Here is a 17,340-nt window from a genome sequence, read left to right on the forward strand (position 1 = left end):
TTTGAATATACTAGCAAGTGCAGTGGATAGTTTGATGCTGTTGGACTTGCGAAACTACAGAGCTTTAAAAATGAAACTTTCAAGTTTTGAAGCCTTACGGTTTGTGACCGTTCTTTAACAAAATAAAACTATGGTCTGCATCACGGTTCCAGTTTAAAGATTCCCTAGATTTTCCCGTTCTTCACTGGGCAACGAATCTCAAGGAAAGGGACGCACCAGTCGACTGATTAAATCAAGTCTGCTTTACACTCGTAACTAGAGCGTACTCATGATGGGACACTCATGAACAGAGTGCAGTATTAACAGAAACAGTCAAAGAACAAAGGAGGACATAAATGGAGCTCCATGAAAACGACAGGAACAGACGCTGGTTAGCAATAGAAATTTTGGTCTGCTGACTAAGGACAACATGCGCTGAATTCGTCTCTCACTGGCCCTCCAGAAGTCGCATATCATTGGCACGAAAAACAAAAAGGGCACTAAAATTTTCTGCTCTTCTTTTTTATTCATCATAATGCTTTGAGGGACCCAAAATGGAATTCATAAGTGTAGAGACAATATTATTGTGAAATGAATAAATAAAAATGTAGCGCGAAGTGCAAGGCGCAAAAAGATAGAGAGAGGAAACTGTAGGAGAAATTTTAAGCAGAAAATAATTGTACAACGGCCAGAATAAAAATAGCTTAACCAGCATGATAGAAACTGCAATCAAAGGCTGCTACATACTAAATTAAAGAAAGCAATTGGCATAATACAAAAGCGAAAACAAAACGCGTTCGAAGACAAAACAACCTGATACGATACCAATGCGAAAACAATGAAGAACAAATGGAACAGAGCTATACCAGAGCGTGCATTATGATCGTCTGAAGCCAGGCTCCGTGACCACCTACATCGTTGCCTTCTCAAACGCAACAAGTGAGAAGAGGCAATGCAGATAAATAGCGCGCATGGCAAAGTCATTTGCGATCAATTCGTAAAAAAAGCGAAAGAAAGATCTTATTGAATTGCAGATTCAGAGCGCAGCAATTAAAACTGCAAAAACAGCACACTTCTCTCCTGGGACACTTACTGTGAACTGCGGTGCGAAGTTCAGCTGTTCCGACGAGGTGTAACACCTCCGCCTCAACGGGGCTGTGTAAGCACCGTAAGCTCACAAGCTAATCTTTCCACAGCACGCCAGTCCCATGCGCAAGCAGAGTTTCCGCCATGCCTGCGAGCGCGTATCTCTTCTAAATCGAAATGCGGATCCCAGCGGGGTCGCGTCGGTGCTCAGCTATTGCGTCGCAGCCTGGGCGGCAACAGGTGCGTGCGAGTGTGTGCAGGTGATGTGCTGATTTTCCGAGAGTTTGTGCGTTAGTGGGCGCACATACTGGCAAGTGTGCGTATTTTCCTCTGTCGTCCGCTTTCACACCAGCGAGCGTGGGCTTGTGTTCGAACTGGCGTGCCGCAGTTGTGTGAAAGTGGTCTTGCTTAACGAAGCCTTGAAAACAATGTGAATAAGAGCAGGGCGAATGCGAGCCTGCGCTAATTAAGCCAGGAAGTTCACTGGAGCTATACGGAGTATGAAAAAAATTCAGAGGGACACCTAATTTCATTATGTGTTAGCATTGCGATAGTATTAGTATGTGTTGATGCCTTTACCTGAAGTGACGCCACTTCGGGCCTCGTGACGTCACTTCGCTAATTAAGCCAGGAAGTTCACCGGAGCTATACGGAGTATGAAAAAATTCAGAGGGGCACCTAATTTCATTGTTTTAGAAATGCGATAGTATTAGTATGTGTTGATGCCTTTACCAGAAGTGACACCACTTCGGGCCTTGTGACGTCACTTCTCTTAAGCCTATGGGAATACTCTCGTCTGATGACATCACTCCCTCCAGCCAATGAGAACGCTCCGATCTGGTGACGTAACTTCCCTCTATCAAATGAGCGAATTTTATGACAGACGACGCATTTTGGCCCCGTGGGGCTTCTAACGCGATTGCATGAAAGAAACAAGAAAAAAAAAACGTTGCTCAATGTGTTCGTTCCCTGGCAACCCTGGCCGCGGCCCTGGCCAGCGTGTGCCGTTGGGTTAGCAAGAACATCGGCTACAAGGAGGCTTGCGTGATACTCATACGTAACGCAGCAGAAAGCGCGTTGTAACGCTCCGAACAAAAATGCTTTTCCATTGTCCGGTTACTCATGAGCCAGGCACCTATTTCAAAACCCTTTCCAATTAGACATAGACTGCGTGTGCTACGCACCGAATCTACGCAATATCGCGTGCCAGTCAGTGTGTGCGCGGACACCTCTGTCGTCCTTATCACCCCTTGCAATTCATTGTATTGTGACATTATAATCCTAGAATCGAACTCCTCCTCGCCCTTTCCTTCGCTTCCCCTATCCCCTGTTTGGTGTAACAGGCCAGGAACGCGTCACCATCGGCCAACCTCTCCATTTCTCTTCTAATTAAACTTCACTTTCTATGCATCTGCCAGTTGGAACAGTCAGCTGCAATTGATGGCTGCTGCACGTACAATCGTAGGCAAAATCTCCAGGATACGCGAATAGGTGTCCCCGCGACAGGTCCGCCCGTGATCACCTTGTTTTTCTACATTCGACCCCACAGATTGGAGCTCGTGAGTGCGGCCTTCACCTTCACAAGTGGTGCCTAGAGCCACCCGCTAATAACAGAGCCATCAACCGCGATTACATTCCTGGGTCCTGAATGATTTTTGTCCCCAATAGCACGTACGTACGTATACATGCACATCCGCACACATGCGCATATGTACATATAACCCTATACACACAGATAAAACATGCCACCTGTTAAACATCTGCCAGCGCTGTAGACCACATGGCTAGGCAGTGATCGCTGCCTCTCGCTTTGTTTCCACGATAGAACCTGTCGAGGAAAAATTCCACAAATATCGAGTTCGCGGAAGCAATTAAATGCGGCAGCCATTTTCCTGAGAGACACATACTATCGCGATGGAAGCAAACGCGAACAGCGCGGAGCCTACGCGCTGCGGTGTTCGAATTTCTTTTGAACGCACTTTTACCTGGGGGGTAAAAAAGAGTCAGAATACATCACGGACGACTCTAGCGTCTTTTTGCTACCACTGAAGGAAAAGCTCGAAGAACAAAAATGCAAAAGCGGAGCGCCTATAGGCTCCGCTCTGTTCGCGTTTCTTTCCATCGCCCCTGTACCTCCATGTTTGCGCGACCATTGATGCCTGCATCCGCCCAGTGGAAGCATTGTGAGAAAGGCAAATGAGCACTCCTTTAAGATATGATTCTACCAATCGGTTTTCATGAAAACTCCGCTTAAATTCGCAAAAAAAAGGCACTGCTGAGTGCGCAACGTTAACACCCTAACAGCGCGTGAGTTTCATTCTCGAGTAACGAAGCGGTACATTCTTAACCGCTAGCCTTTATGATGTGAAATACCGTGAAAATTATAAGAGCCCTGAGTCCGTTATATGAATCAAATGCGATACCCTCGTTGGCTGCAGGGATACTTTGGTCAGCCTAGGTTAACTATTGAAAGCATACAGTTGAAGGAACTGTTAGTGTGCTTTGCCGCATCATCGCGGCAAATATACCTTTGCTTTGCATCAAATGACGTCCTGAATGTCGTACGCCCTCATGGCAAGAATTTATTACGGCCCATGCGGCTGACAGTTCTGAACTTTTCTTTTATGGCCGGGGTGAGGGGGGGGGGGGGGGGGCCCTACTTCGAATAAAGCCAGTCAACCAAGGTTTTTCTCGTTTTCATTACTGAGTAAAATTGTGTTCTGACTGTACAGTTATTGGGAAAATAAACAAATTGGGCGTAAAGATATGCAGAATATCTTCCTGGCTATTAGTGCAGTGAACTAGCTGAAGCGCAAGTTATAGTAGTGATCTTTAATCTGCCTTGAATTAGGCAAGCATCAGTTCGGTCCGGAATACTATCGGGATTTTGTCGGGAATTTTCAATGGGCATACGAATGTCAAGTAATTTGGTGCCCGCTTTTTTGCTGCATCTTCCGTGACCGCAACTACTGTGACCGCACTAAACATGCTGTGAACTAAACTTCTTGCGGAAATAAACTTCTTGCTAAACTTAATGCTATGCTAAATAACCTTCACATAGTTAACTGTATTTCTAGCTTCCTATTACATCGCACCCAGTTCGTTTCTTACAGATCTACTGACTCTGCTCCAGTTAATGTCACACCAGAGGTTCCTCAGGACTCTGTCCTCGGGCCATTACATTTTCTAATATACATAAGAGATTTACCTAACGACATTTCTTCTAGCATCCGTCTTTACGCTGATGGCTGCGTTTTCTAAGAGGTGATTAATTGCTCTAATGATCATTCTAGCCTACAAGAGTCCTTTGCTAGGTTTTGTACTTGGTGCAGTTTATGGCAGATCAACATTAACTTCGATAAATCTGTCCCAATGTCCTTCTCTAATGAATCTTCGTCGATTTTTGGTTACTCATTCAATGGCCGTACCTTAAGCAGTGTGTGCGCGTTAAAATATCTTGGAATCATTTTCGCGCATAACTTGTCATGAACTAATCACATTTATCACATCTGTAACAAATAATTTTAAAAGGCTTTCTGCGGCAAACATTAACTAACTCCCCAGTAGACATAAAGCTATTAATGTATAAATCACTAATACGCCCAGTTTTAGATTATGCTTCGGTAGTTTAGAATCCATATACACAATCACAGATTAATAGGTTAATAGATTAGTAAATGCAGTTTGTATTTTGTTTACTTTTATTTTCAACACATTCCAATGTTGAACACCGCACTGTATGTCTGCATACATGTATAGTCGAACCCACTCCTGCTCCGTTGCGCTGCGGCATGTATAAATAAATAAAATAAATAAATAGCTGCGTTCTCCGGCCTCTCGATCTGCTTCTTCAGGTACAGCCTGCTTAGCGATGAAGGAATCACTATTGTAATAAGGGAGTAATTACTCACTGGCATCCACCCAAGCGCAGCCATACGGCTAAAAAGGAAAGCTATACAAACAGCTTATTCAGAAACTTCGTAGTTAAGAACAAAACAATGGTTAAGAACAAAAGGAACATAATGCTTTCTAAGACACTTGCCCTATCCTTGCCCTATAGAAAGCGATTGTGAGTTTGAAAACCTCGCATAGCGACGTATGGAGTGCAAAAATCGTTTGTCCAGAAGTATTTTAAAGCTACTGTTTCAAAAAATCAGTGTGAGAAGTCAGGCACATGTATAAGTTCAAGAACACTACAATCTTCATCACGTGCCTTACCATGCATTACCGATTTAAGAATAGATTTCAGTATGCTGTTTTCTTTTTTTCTCTGAAAGACAGAGCAGAAACAAAAACAACATATACTGTAACGTAATACACTGTAGGCTAAATATGCCATTGAACACAGCAGGAGACTCAAGTGGTGTGTCATAAAGTGTATTTAGGGCCCTTCGTTTTCCGGAAAATGCTAGCTCACAGCGCTCAAGGCACAGCGCGGTAACTAGCACGTTTTCAGCTACCTTTTTGTGAGTTCAAACCTCTTTTAACACTTGCTATACACAGCGTTGCCTAACCAGAGGGTAAGTTCAAAAGACACGTTCTAGAAACGAGAGTTTAGGTTTGGTTGCAGTGATGGCGAAAAGGCGATGATGGCGATGACGCCGGGCAGTTATTCTGGCGAAGTGCAGCATACGCCTTCGTCGGCATTGTGAAGGGAATGTCCGGTGGCGCAGAATATACGTTCCGGCATCGCCCCTCGTCAAACTGGGTAAGCGCGGTGCGAAGCCTCATTCTCGGCTATGTATGGTCACAACAGCGGCACCGAATGTGCTCGTGCTGGCAAAGCGCGATTCGGATTACATAGTCGAAGTAACGTCTGTAAACGGGAAGAATTAAAATATTCAGGCGAAAGCCTTTAATGCCTCATAGTTGTCGACAGAAGGTTGTCAGCAGAGATGTCACGCTTTTCCGTTGGTCGAAATGGTTATGACGTCGAAGTGCGCGGATTCGAAGTAATGAGGTCACCCACGGATGCCTGACGCCCCCTTTTGGAGCAGACGACAACTAATAAAATAGTTGTCGCCCGCTCCGACAAGGGGCGTAAGGCGCCCGTGGGTGACCACATCACATACCTCATTACTGCGAAAAGAGCCACGGATTCAACCGAACTCATCGAAGCAGAGAGAGAGTCGTGATAAAGAAGCAGTCAAATTCGGCACTCAAAGTGTGTAGTTGTAATGTGAAGTCAAAGTGTGTAGTCAAATAAAGCACTAGTACAGCACAAACAGTCCCGCAGTAAATGCCAAACAGTGCGCCAGGAAACGCTTTCGCCTTGCAGCACTTTAGAGAGCCAAAGTGCCCCCTGAATTTTTTTTAGAATACTACAGCGTCCTCTTCGCACCGCAGACTCCGCAAGCGTAGCACGGCCTGGGAGCACCTGAAGGTCGTTCACAGTATTACTCATGCGTGACTGTGGGTTGCCGCAGCTGCTTAATCATACCGGAAATTATGTATCCTATACAGTATGAACCGACAGGACCGGGAGTTTCATGTGTCAACGCTAAAGTGTCTGGCCATTTCTACGCAGAGCCTATAGAGAACAAACTGGCAGCATGCTGCCGGGTATATTCAACTCATTCCTCCAGAAGTGAGCACTTGTTCTCAGAACCTTCACGTTCATGACCCAAAGGTAAACGCCCCTGGTGTCAATGACGCGAATTTTTTAGTTCGGTAGCAATGCTAGGCGCATTTTCCGATTTCGGGCATACGTACGTCCATGAAGACTGCTTTGTGGCACGCGGCCCACCAGACCACCGGGTTGCGGCCAACCTGCCAGGTGTGTTGTACCTGGGTGAAGGGCACACACCTGGATGAAGGCTTTCAAAGTAAATGCCTTTAGGTCAGTGACCTTTGTTTAAAGGTTTTAAGGTCATATGTCTTCAGGTCGAAGACCTTCATGTTTAATGCCTTCTGGGTAAAAAGCCTTTAGGAAGTCCGTTAGGCCAAATACCTTTATGATGAAGGCATTTGGGTCAAATACCTTTGGCACGTAAGGACCTTAAGTGCCCACCGTAACTAGTGCTCTGCGCAATATTCCGTGCTTAGCCATGGTAAACAATCTATTTTCTTTGATAGCGTTTCTCACTTTTCTACTTTGAGACCTTGTATAGTGAATTTCATGAGCAATCACAAAGTTGTGTTAGTGAAAACTTACCTTGTTTATAAACGCTGTCCAGTAACAAGGGGCTTGGCTCACGTTTCACAAAGGGAAAGGAAAACGCGAGCAATTTCCATCCCGTCTAATTGGAGATACCTCCGCTAAAGCCGCAATGCGCCCCTCTCCGCTATAGGCCTCCTTCGCCCGGCCTTGCCCCCACATTTCAGACCCGAACCAACCTCGCCGCTCACCATAGCCCTGCCCCCCGCCCCGACCAGAAGACACGAGGAAATGACGACGCTAATGCGACCAGAACCTATGACCCGGCCGACCCGAGACGCTGCCCACACGTGAAGACATCGTTTCCCTGGCCAGACCATTTGGCGCGTCCTGGAGCCTTGGCCGTCGGCTCCTGGCAACCTGCGGCCCGGAAGCTTCGTGGACCGGGACTCATTCACTCATCTCTCTCACCGTCACGGCCAACACTTCACCACTTTCTTCTTACTGTTCAACCCTCCTCTCAAACCCATCACCATTTCGCGCGCCTCTTTGTCAACGTTAGGTACTGTCGCTCAGTGACCCCGAGTAGTGTGACGAAGAGGACGAAGCTGAGAGCGGCGCGGGACGGAGCGCTCGCGCTAGGCCAGCGGCCATTAAATCATCTCTTGTTCATCGTCCATCGCGCGCCTCATTCTTCGGCTAGCCGTCACGTAACAATATGTAGAATTACAAAAAGAAGTAACGCAGTAATAAAAGCAAATCGGACTGCTGGGAAAGGAGTGCGAAGGATAGTAGCATTTGTCGGCTGAAGTGTTCAGACAGTAGGTGCATAAATCTTGAAGGATTATTCTCATTTGCAACGCTTTCGTTAAGAAAACATTATTTTATGGCCGTGGGAAGAGATTTGTTAAATGCATATTGGTTGAACGCTCATACTTCATACTTTTGTCAGTGATAACCTCGACACCCAGAGAAGGTTCTTCGTGAGGTAATATCACAGACGAAAGTCTCCAGGACGCGTGAGCGGGAACTGAAGCCGGTAGCTGTGTTATCAGCGCGTGGCTTGACACCAATTAAAGTGGCGAAGGTGAAAGTCTGATTCACATGCTTTTTACTGTGTGGAAATGAATTAATGTCATCGTTCGCAATCATGGCAGCTATGCTCTTAGATAAATTTTTGCATATGTCGTGCAGACCTCTGTTCCCGACAGTTCGTGAACGCCGCTGAGGTGGAGGCCCTAAAATCTGTTGTCCTGTAGGTCTCGGCGCTGGTCTGCGCTGCCTTCTCCACACGATCCTCTAGTCACTGCTCACCACTGGGGCTGTGGGCCAGGCTAACTTCGCGGACGGTCGAGGTGGGAACGGGTGAGATGAGACGCGTGGCTGGAACAGTCTGACTTTGCAGCAGCACGTGTAAGTGGCAGACCGATCACCGCAGAATGGGCATGGAAGGTGGTCCAACGGAAGAGTGTACGCAAACAGGACAGGAGTAGTGGGAGAGGAGCCGATTTACAGAGAGATAAAGGAATTTTAATGGGAGGCAAAGGGGAAAGGTCGGCCAGTGGAAACATATGGCCCTGGCCTGCTACTCTCCACTGGGGAAAGGGAAGGGGAGGAAGGGGAAAGAGTGAATGAAGGCTGACGATGGCATAATACAATGAGTTTCATGGGTGATGTCCACACAAACACACACTGGCTGGCACTCTCATCGCGGTGAGCAGACACACCGACACATGTCATTAACACATACTGGAGTTGGGGCTCCATATGAAAACACAAATGTAAACTGTGTAAACTGCGTAAACCGTAGGTAGTGCGCAAGCGGTCACAGACGGGTATCCAGGCCTGTTTCACATAATAACTTGAGCACAGCCTACGTCACACACCACCAATCAGCACGTTTCGCCTTGGCGCCTAGAAGAGTTTCTTCAGAGAAAGGGCGACAGTCTATAGTTGTCTCATGGTCGCTTCCAATGTTCGCCTCTTATCAGTGAAGTTCGGGCACTCGCAAAGAAGGTGCCCAATAGTCTCTGGAGTGTGGCTCTGTACGCAGTTTGGATTAATTTCTATTCCTATCTTGTGAAAGTATTGTTTGGTGTAGGCAACGCCAACCGTAACCGGTGAAATAACGTCGGGCCGAGAATGATCATCCGGGCGACATTTCTAACCGTGTGAGGGATTTAGCAATCGATAGCGAGCGTAAACACACTAAACGGCCAGCCGAAGCCGATGAAGAGCGGGAGCTTAGGAAGGAAAGGCGCATAACTGGTCCCCTGAGACCATAGACACCTCACTCGCGCTTGAACTACGTGGCGATAGTGACAGATGCGCTCTACATGCGCTGGCATTGACAACGTTGTGGCAGAAAGGCGACACTTAAGCCATAGGAAGTCGGCGTTCATTGTGTTATTTGGCGTTGGCATTGTCATTGACGTTCTAGACTCCGATGATTCTGAGGAAAGGAAGTGCGCATAACTGACTCCCTGGGTCAGTGGACGCCTCAATCGCGCTTTCAGGTACGGGGGGTGATGAGAGGGAGAGATGTGGCCTGCACGCATTAGCGCTGACAACGTTGTGGCAGACACGCGGCACTGCTGCAATAGGCCGCAGCGTTCATTGGGTGAGCAACCTCTCGCGATGAACCATTAATTCAACTGCCACCCGCCAGGGCGGCAGGGAGGGCGCGCTGCCTATCCAGTCTCTAGGTAGCTTTCGCTTGCATAACCAGGGTTAGCTGAGCTAAGCTACACCCATTTTTTGGTGCAGTATTTGTCTAGGCACGCTCACCATGAACAGATAGGCTTCTGCTTCTCTATTCTTTTTCCATCATAAGATCAACCGTTGGTTCGTTTTACCTCCGCCCTCATAGTCGGCCTTTCAAGTCTTTTTTATCGGCGTTAGTTTCAGCACGCCCGCTCACGCTATCTACGTGCTGACAGTGTTGCCTGGAGACGCAACTTACATAACTTTGCGCACGTTCAAACATAGCTACCATCGGTGATGGAGCGATGACGCATCAGTTATAGTAGGCATCTATTAAAAATGTGTTGTTTAATAACTGTATTTATCGTGAAGCTATGACCTGCACGAAAACAAATTCCTAACTTACGGATGCACTCCCTTAATAACGTGACTGGCATTTGCATGTTCTAACCGGGAAGTATGGTAATTACAGCAGCATTTATTACTAGTGCACGCGATATATACCAATCAAACTTTTTTTTAATAATACAAACTTCAAACATTGATAAGTAGACTCTACGAAAACCGTAGTGTTGACGAAATGGAAACGAATATTCCACGTCTTCCTACTGAAAATAACGGGGGTTCAAGGCATGCCAGTTCTGCGTAACGTGGCACTATGTTCAAAGGTAACCTGTACCGCATCTAGGAACTTAGTTCAAGAGAGGGCAGAATAAATTACGCCCTTAATTCCCCGCTGCATTAGCCCATAGTTGTCAAAATACATTCCGCTCGCAAGAAATATTCGATATATTTAGTCCTATTGTATCTGAATCCACAAAATATGTTGAGGCCCGGGGAACGACACGCGGTTCGTATAAAATTCCCCATAAATTGTGAGTTGTACTCTGCGTTCTTCTCTAATATAAAAAAGGAGCCTGAAATGAGACCGAATACTTCGCAGTTGACCTGCGCCTTTTATAATGCAGCCTTAGTGCGCCAAATGCGCTGGGCATGTCAAAAGTTTTGTTCCAAAGCAAATATTATGCATACGTGTAGAAATAATATAGCTAGCTAGCCAACTGTTAAGTCCAAATGCGTCAATGAGCATTTCCAAAAAACGCGCACTTATCCTTCGCTTTCATAGCCGAGTGTTCACTGCAACCGAAAGCGTCCGAAAACCCTCGCGAATTTGCCACAAGTTCATTACAGCCTACCATGAGCCACGATATTCTTCCAACTTGTTTTTTAACGCAGAAGCTCCGACAGAGGGTCATGAAGAAGACTTTCTCGTCGGTCAGCTCGCTCGTTAGGTTTGACTGATAGCTCTTGAGCACACGGTCAAGGAATGCATAGTAAGCGACCTCCATAGCCCCGACCTCGATGCCACGGAACGACTTAGCTGGCTGGGTTTGATCAGAGCAGTGCTGCTTTTGCTTCAGGGCTTCCATAGACTGCTCAGATATCCATGATCCCGACTTGGACAGACTTCCGTTTGGATGCATATACTGCGGCGGCTCTCGAAATACACCCATCAGTGCCACTGCCAACAGGAAGCCGAGTCCACCATATACCATGCCGAGTGTTCCACGGTTGTAGTAAAGGGGAGCCGTCAATGCCGCCATAGCGATGTCAAAAGTGTCGAGAGAGGATTCGTAGTCAGTGAGCCGCGGTGTCCAGCTGGGAAGTAAGCTTTCGGCGAAATATCGATGTTGCCTCATAAAAATCGCACGCACACACTCCCGTGCTTTGATCCAGAAGACGACAAAACTATCATCTTTTTGCGGACAAGGCCCATAAAGTTCTTCCACCGCAGGGGCTTTATCAAACAAGCTCGGCGGCCAAAGACGCACCTTGACGGATTCGAGCTTCTGGACAAACAGGTCTCTTGCATCTGAGTCCAGCCAAGAAACACCGCTCACACTGTCCACAACCTCCTGCTTCAATGTCTGAAGAATTGAGCTCGCCTGCGCCCGACCCAATGGTGTCAGCCGGTCTTGTGCGTAGAGCGAGGCTATAAGGGGGCTGTATACGGCCTCCACCTCCTTCGCACACAGCATGGTTAGGTGATACTCTGCGCGCTGTTTGCCGTCGCCGAAGACGTCTTCAAGGAGAGCTTTGTCGAACATGAGGGTGTACATCTGTACAAACTGCCACGACAGATGCAACAGGGCTTCTGCGTCGCCATAGCTAGTCAGAAATTCGTGGACGGCACGCATCACCCAGCTGTGCGCAACGAGGATGTCGTCTCCAAGCAACAGCGGCTGGTCCAGGTGTTCCCGGAGAGCTGCAAGCCAATGGCGAAACCCCAGGCCAGTCACGTGCTCATCAACTTCTGAAGGGCGGTAGAGAAGCACGGCTGAATGTTGTTTAACCCTGGCCGCTTCAAGAAGCAAGGCTACAGAATCACCCTGCACTTCAGCGCTCCTCTTGATGATTGCTTCGAATTGAGAGCCCGGTTGGCGTCCAAGAAGGAATGTGTACACGAGGCTCCAGTACCTGCGTGCATTAGTCAGTCTGCACTTCGAATAGGAGAGGTCAGGGAGTAGTAAGGAGCGTTAAGCACAGATTAGCAAATGCTACTAATGTTGAATTTCAATGCAGTGAAAGTTTTACTGCCAAAATATAAATTGCCACTACGCAGGTTCTATACCGCAGTGCTATCTATGGCTTATGAAACCTATTTCTACTACATAGCGACTTGTCTATAACAACGCAGCCGTGAGCAAATGAAACCTGCATTATTGAGAAAATTTGAGCCGCCTGACGAAATTAATTTCGAGTGAATGCCCTTTCTTGAAAACTAAAAAAATGTAATATACGACTAAATGTTTGTTCCGTAATTAACAATATTGAGTTGAGTAGAGGTTGCTATAACCTACTAGTAGAATTGGCCTTCCAAATATTCTGGCAACAGTTAACTGTACTACCAATGTGTATCACTCTGCCTGATGCTGAAAGTGACCGAACAAGCTGTAGTTTTCGCGCTGGTGTAGCCAGTAATGCGAAATAGTTCTAGGCGTTTTAGAAGAATATCGCCACCTAAACCCATGTTCACAACGAGACCAACAAAATCCTATTTCTGTAGCCAGGCAAGCGGACGCTCTCGGCCTCTCTGGTGATTTATTAAAGGCCATGTGGGGCAGGCTCATCTGGACATTGGGGCATGTGCTCATAGGGAGCTAGGAGCCAAGGTATAGCTTACGTCGTCGCTTTTGCCCAAACTTCTGAAGAGAGGCAGCTTTTGTTTTTATTACATATATTAGTGGGAGACTCGTACGATCGTTCTAGGTTCTGCCATGGAATCGCTACTTTTTAGTTTTCTTTCATTCCACGCGAAAAGCCCCACAGCCGGAAAGCATTCGCCGCTGATTCTTCTGAAGAAAATTGGCGACTCTGTGAATGGAGTCTCAACAAAGTATTATGTGCAAAAAAATTGCTGATGTGGGGGTTCTTTGAGGTTTCCATGACGAAGCAACAGTTTCTTGAAGCCAAAAACTTTTGAACGAAATATGCAACTCGTTTCATAAAAAACTTCGTTTCCTAAAACAATTGATAGTTTAGTTCTTTTAGTACAACATATTTTTTTCTGCAGCTGACACGTCGAATGTTTTTTTTTCGTTAAGTGCGTTTCTCAGGCTTTCACTGCCGGAAATTATTAGCTCAGTTCAGAGCCAAGTACCTTGCGTAGCTCCCGCTCGCCATGACGTGGGCATGGTTCGCGGCGAACAACCGTATGTCGCTACTGCGGCCGGGTAGGAGCACGATGCGGCTGGCTCCAGCAACGTACGGATGCTGCACCGATCGAATGCGGAGCCACAGAGATATGTCCAAGTGCACGGCCAAACTGACGAGTACACTCGGCGCAGTAACGGTGCTCGCTGGTGGCTCCGGCCAGGACAGCTTCAGTCCTTTGAGGAACTCCATGAACTGCACTTTGTCCGCCTCGCTTGCTCGGTTGTTACGGGTGCATGCTCTGAGCAACGCCAAGGGCTTCCTCGCCGCCGGAATCTGTGCGACGCCTTTCTCGAGCAGCCTTTCCAGCCCGTCCATCCAAGCTATGCTGAGATCGTCTAATGCTGTGCTGTGAACAGAGGGAAGTCGGGTGTCTGGTTTCCAGGTTGAACAGACGTACGCTTCGAAGTCTTGGCACGGGTCGATGCTACGGTTGAGGCCGTTCGTAAGCAGCAAGGCATGCCGGCGGCAGTCGCTGGATTCGCACCATCCACTCGCCAGTTTACCGTGTCCAGGTGATGGCAAGAGAAAGGCGACGAGTGCGAAGACGGCCACCAGGCCCACAGCGAGGAGGGATAGAGTGGCGAGTCTTCTTCGCTCTCTGGTGTTACGCGAGATGGCTCTGGCACCGCTAGCATTCACCTCCTGCGAATCGTTTGCGGACACCACAGAGAGACAAGTCAAGTTCCCGGCGGTTACTCTTTCGCGCCAGATACAGCGAGTACAAAGATGACAGGCACTGACCACTTTCAAAACACGAAAAGCACTGACTCACTCAGTGCACTTTGCCTTTTTTAGGTCAAAGTGCTGGTGACAGAAACATGATTAGGGCAAGCATTGTATTAGGTTCAAATGAAGAAAGTTTAGAGTGTTCCCCCTATTTTAAAAGACAGCAGTATTTCCAGCCACATGCATCAGTCTCACGGTCAGGAACAGTGGCGTTAATTTTAGGGGCGGTGGTACAAACTACTGTGGTACAAACAAAGAAGTAAATGGAGGGGATATTGAATTTGCCAGCAGTCCAAGGTCAGCCAGTCGAACCAGGAGTGTGCACTAGGCGATGGCAATGCGGCTCGCGCGTATGCCCGTCGTCTTCCTTACACTAGCAGTGGTTAAGTCTTGCTTGTGTAGCATGGTGCACTCATAGCTCCCAGCTCGGCATTTTTGCTGTATTCTAAGTGCCATTACGTGGTGTGTCGGAGGGTGTAACGGCATAGGTCACTGCTGATGAGAGTTGTGGAACACTACCATTTAACTGTATCAAAAAATACGTAAAACTTCGGAGCTCAGCCGACAATCACGCCATTTTCGAAGCCCAATCTATTATGAGGCCATTTGTAGCTATGAGGCCTATGAGGCCGCCGGTAGCTCCGCCTCACAGGAATATTACTGGAGCAGCGTGAGAGCACCCAAGAAGCAGTGAACAGGAAGCATCGCATCACGAAGAATGTCGAAGCGCGGGCTTCTAACCACCGTTATCTACAAAAGGCGGAACATGTCGGCCCATTTTGCTGCTGGAATTGTCATCTTTCACAATGGAGGATATGTTAGTGATCCTAATGAAAGCGCAATTCCGAATGCATTCATTAAACAACAGGGTTTTCATCTTTTCAACATTTTGTTTCAAAAGTAGTCCACAAAATTATGTTCATAGCCTCCTACAACATTACAGACAGAGCAGTGTATGGGGATCCTCACAGCCAAAGCCTAAAGCAATTTCCATAATTTTCCTCCTCAAGGGCCAGCAGAGGCGCTACTTAGCTCCAGAGCAAAAATGTCGGTGACCTATTTTCTACGTTCATCAATAAAAAGATAATGCCACTCACGACATCCCGTGGCAGCGAAGACAATGCGGTGAGCGCGACAGGACTACCAGTCAGCCAGACGGCAGTTTCCGCCCCTTCTAACCGGCTTGGCGAATCACAAGACCCTGGTGATGGCACGCCGTCGTTCACATCAGGTGGACACCACGGAGTGTGGTCATCATCGAAGCGAAGCGCTGGCGAAGCATTTTCAATGCTCATCTTGGGTTCCGGGCTATCAGCCATGCCTATTGCTCTGGTTCGCCTTCTTTTGCTTCGATTACTCCGGCAACACCAAGGTGATAGTTGGCAGCAAGACCGAGGACTGCGCACCAAATGTTGTAAAGGTGTGATAGTTTTGCTCTTGTAGTAATAATACACTTTTAAACGTTAGTAGAGGTAAGCTTAGCGGTTTAGAGCACTAACCAGCAGGAACTATTTTGCTGCCCTAAGAGCCTATGCGTGCCTAAAGAGAGTTTTTAGGTTTCAATACAGCCTTCTGGATATTTAATAACATCGCGAGAACATCGATGGTCCGTCGCTACTGTGCTAGAAGAAGGAGAGGAGAAAGCATGCCAGGGACATGACGCACTCTGGCCAATACCCCGCCGTGGGCATGTGCCATTAAAATTGAGGACATCATCATCATCATCATGCCGGAGGTTGGCGCTTCAGAGAAGGACAAATGTAGAAATCCCCATTACAAACTTGCGACTCACTTTGTCGCTCCGGCTTCTTCCTTCATTTTGTGCGAGCGTCAGAGATTTTGCGTTCAGTCAGATTTTTCATTGCTTCCATAATTACATTACAGCTATTGGCAAATTCTCTTGCTAACTGCATTCAAAGTTTTATAAATATAAAAACACTTCTCAGTATTTTTGTTGTTTTTTTAATTCTACGATCTTATCTCCTAGATTATTTTTGTCCCTTTAGTCTTTAATTTATTACAATAAGCACTTTCATTAGCTTGAAACCAGTTTACACCCTTCTCTTGGCGCTCCTCACGGAACCCTGGCAAATCTCCCTTCGTGGGTATGTGCCATGTCTCTTAGAAAATGACAACAAAAAAAAAATTGGCGGGGCTTAGCTTTGGTTAAGCCTGGTAGGTTGCGAAAGCGAGCGCAGCGCCTCTAACGGAAGGAACGCGGCGCGCCGCGTTTAAAGGTCACGCGTGGCTACCGGCCGCCGCTGCGCGACGAGTCGACTTGGTAGCCCATCTCTCACCCTGGTATGACGTCACGCTATGACGTCACTAGGCATGGCATGACGTCAGAGGTGGTGGTGGTGAAAACTATTTGAAACTGGAGAGTTTGAGACACGTAGGTCCTTGGGCCCCCGCACGGCCCCACTGCACTCAAACGTTCATGTCCCGGAGGCTCATGACGCTGGCAGCCCAGCCTACGGCGATGGCTTGCTTGGCCGGGTCCTCGGAGCGCAGTAGGGTCTCCCATGCCTCCCAAGTGGTAAGGTGCTCCAGGCCCCGCGGGGGAGGATCCGCCGGGCAGAGGAAAAGGATATGGTCTAGAGTGGCTTTGGGGTGGTGGCAGAGGGTACAGGAGGGGTTTGTGTGGACTTGGTGATAGCGCGAGCGTATAAAAGGGGAGGGTAAAGTGCGTGTTTGTAGTCGCCTCCAAAGTGTCTGATGGTAATTGTCGAGGGAGGGGTAGTCGACGCAAGGCTTTGCAGGCCTGCGTCATTTCACTGAATGAGTGCATGCGCTCCCGCGAAAACCACAGATCGGAGGCCGCCGGTGCCCGGTTGAGAGAACCTCGGGCTAAAGCGTTGGCGGCCTTTTTCCCGGGATTCCCGGAGTGGGCAGGCACCCATATAAGCTCCACGTGGCGGGGCGGGTGTGCGGCGAGGGAGTTCAGTATGCGAAATGCAGGAACGTGAACTCTCCCGCGAGCAAAATTTAGTATGGCAGTTTTAGAATCAGATAGTATAAATCGGGCCTCCGTG

The 17,340-nt window shown here is 47.7% G+C and overlaps 2 protein-coding genes across 4 annotated transcripts in view; both read right to left on the reverse strand.

Annotated features, from left to right (window-relative positions):
• The window catches only part of LOC149359417 (multidrug resistance protein mrp-7-like), a 73,129-nt gene extending 71,905 nt beyond the window's left edge, over positions 1-1,224 (reverse strand). For all 3 annotated transcript variants that reach the window (XR_016288777.1, XM_089571623.1, XM_089571622.1), the window contains exon 1: positions 1,073-1,224. The gene's annotated coding sequence lies outside the window, so the exon portion shown is untranslated. The remainder of the gene's footprint in view (positions 1-1,072) is intronic.
• A 5,520-nt stretch (positions 1,225-6,744) lies between these two features.
• LOC149359419 (endothelin-converting enzyme 1-like) lies at positions 6,745-15,627 on the reverse strand. Its single transcript, XM_089567674.1, has 4 exons — positions 15,406-15,627; positions 13,527-14,224; positions 11,062-12,343; positions 6,745-6,852 (listed from the first exon to the last, which is right to left on the reverse strand). Exons 1-4 carry the CDS (start codon positions 15,625-15,627, stop codon positions 6,745-6,747), a joined length of 2,310 nt encoding a protein of 769 aa, XP_089423800.1.
• Between the last annotated feature and the right edge of the window lie 1,713 nt (positions 15,628-17,340).

The sequence above is a fragment of the Amblyomma mixtum genome, chromosome 2 (assembly GCF_055824585.1).
Source record: "Amblyomma mixtum isolate Tamu chromosome 2, ASM5582458v1, whole genome shotgun sequence".
NCBI classification, from domain to species: domain Eukaryota; kingdom Metazoa; phylum Arthropoda; class Arachnida; order Ixodida; family Ixodidae; genus Amblyomma; species Amblyomma mixtum.

Excerpts from the sequence above, each read along its gene's own strand:
- LOC149359419 (XM_089567674.1), bottom strand. The coding sequence starts at position 15,627 with ATGGCTGATAGCCCGGAACCCAAGATGAGCATTGAAAATGCTTCGCCA. Across the intron at positions 14,225-15,405 it reads CTTCGCTGCCACGGGATGTC|GAGGTGAATGCTAGCGGTGC; the intron begins GTGAGTGGCATT and ends AACGATTCGCAG. Across the intron at positions 12,344-13,526 it reads GCGAGCGGGAGCTACGCAAG|GTACTGGAGCCTCGTGTACA; the intron begins GTACTTGGCTCT and ends TAATGCACGCAG.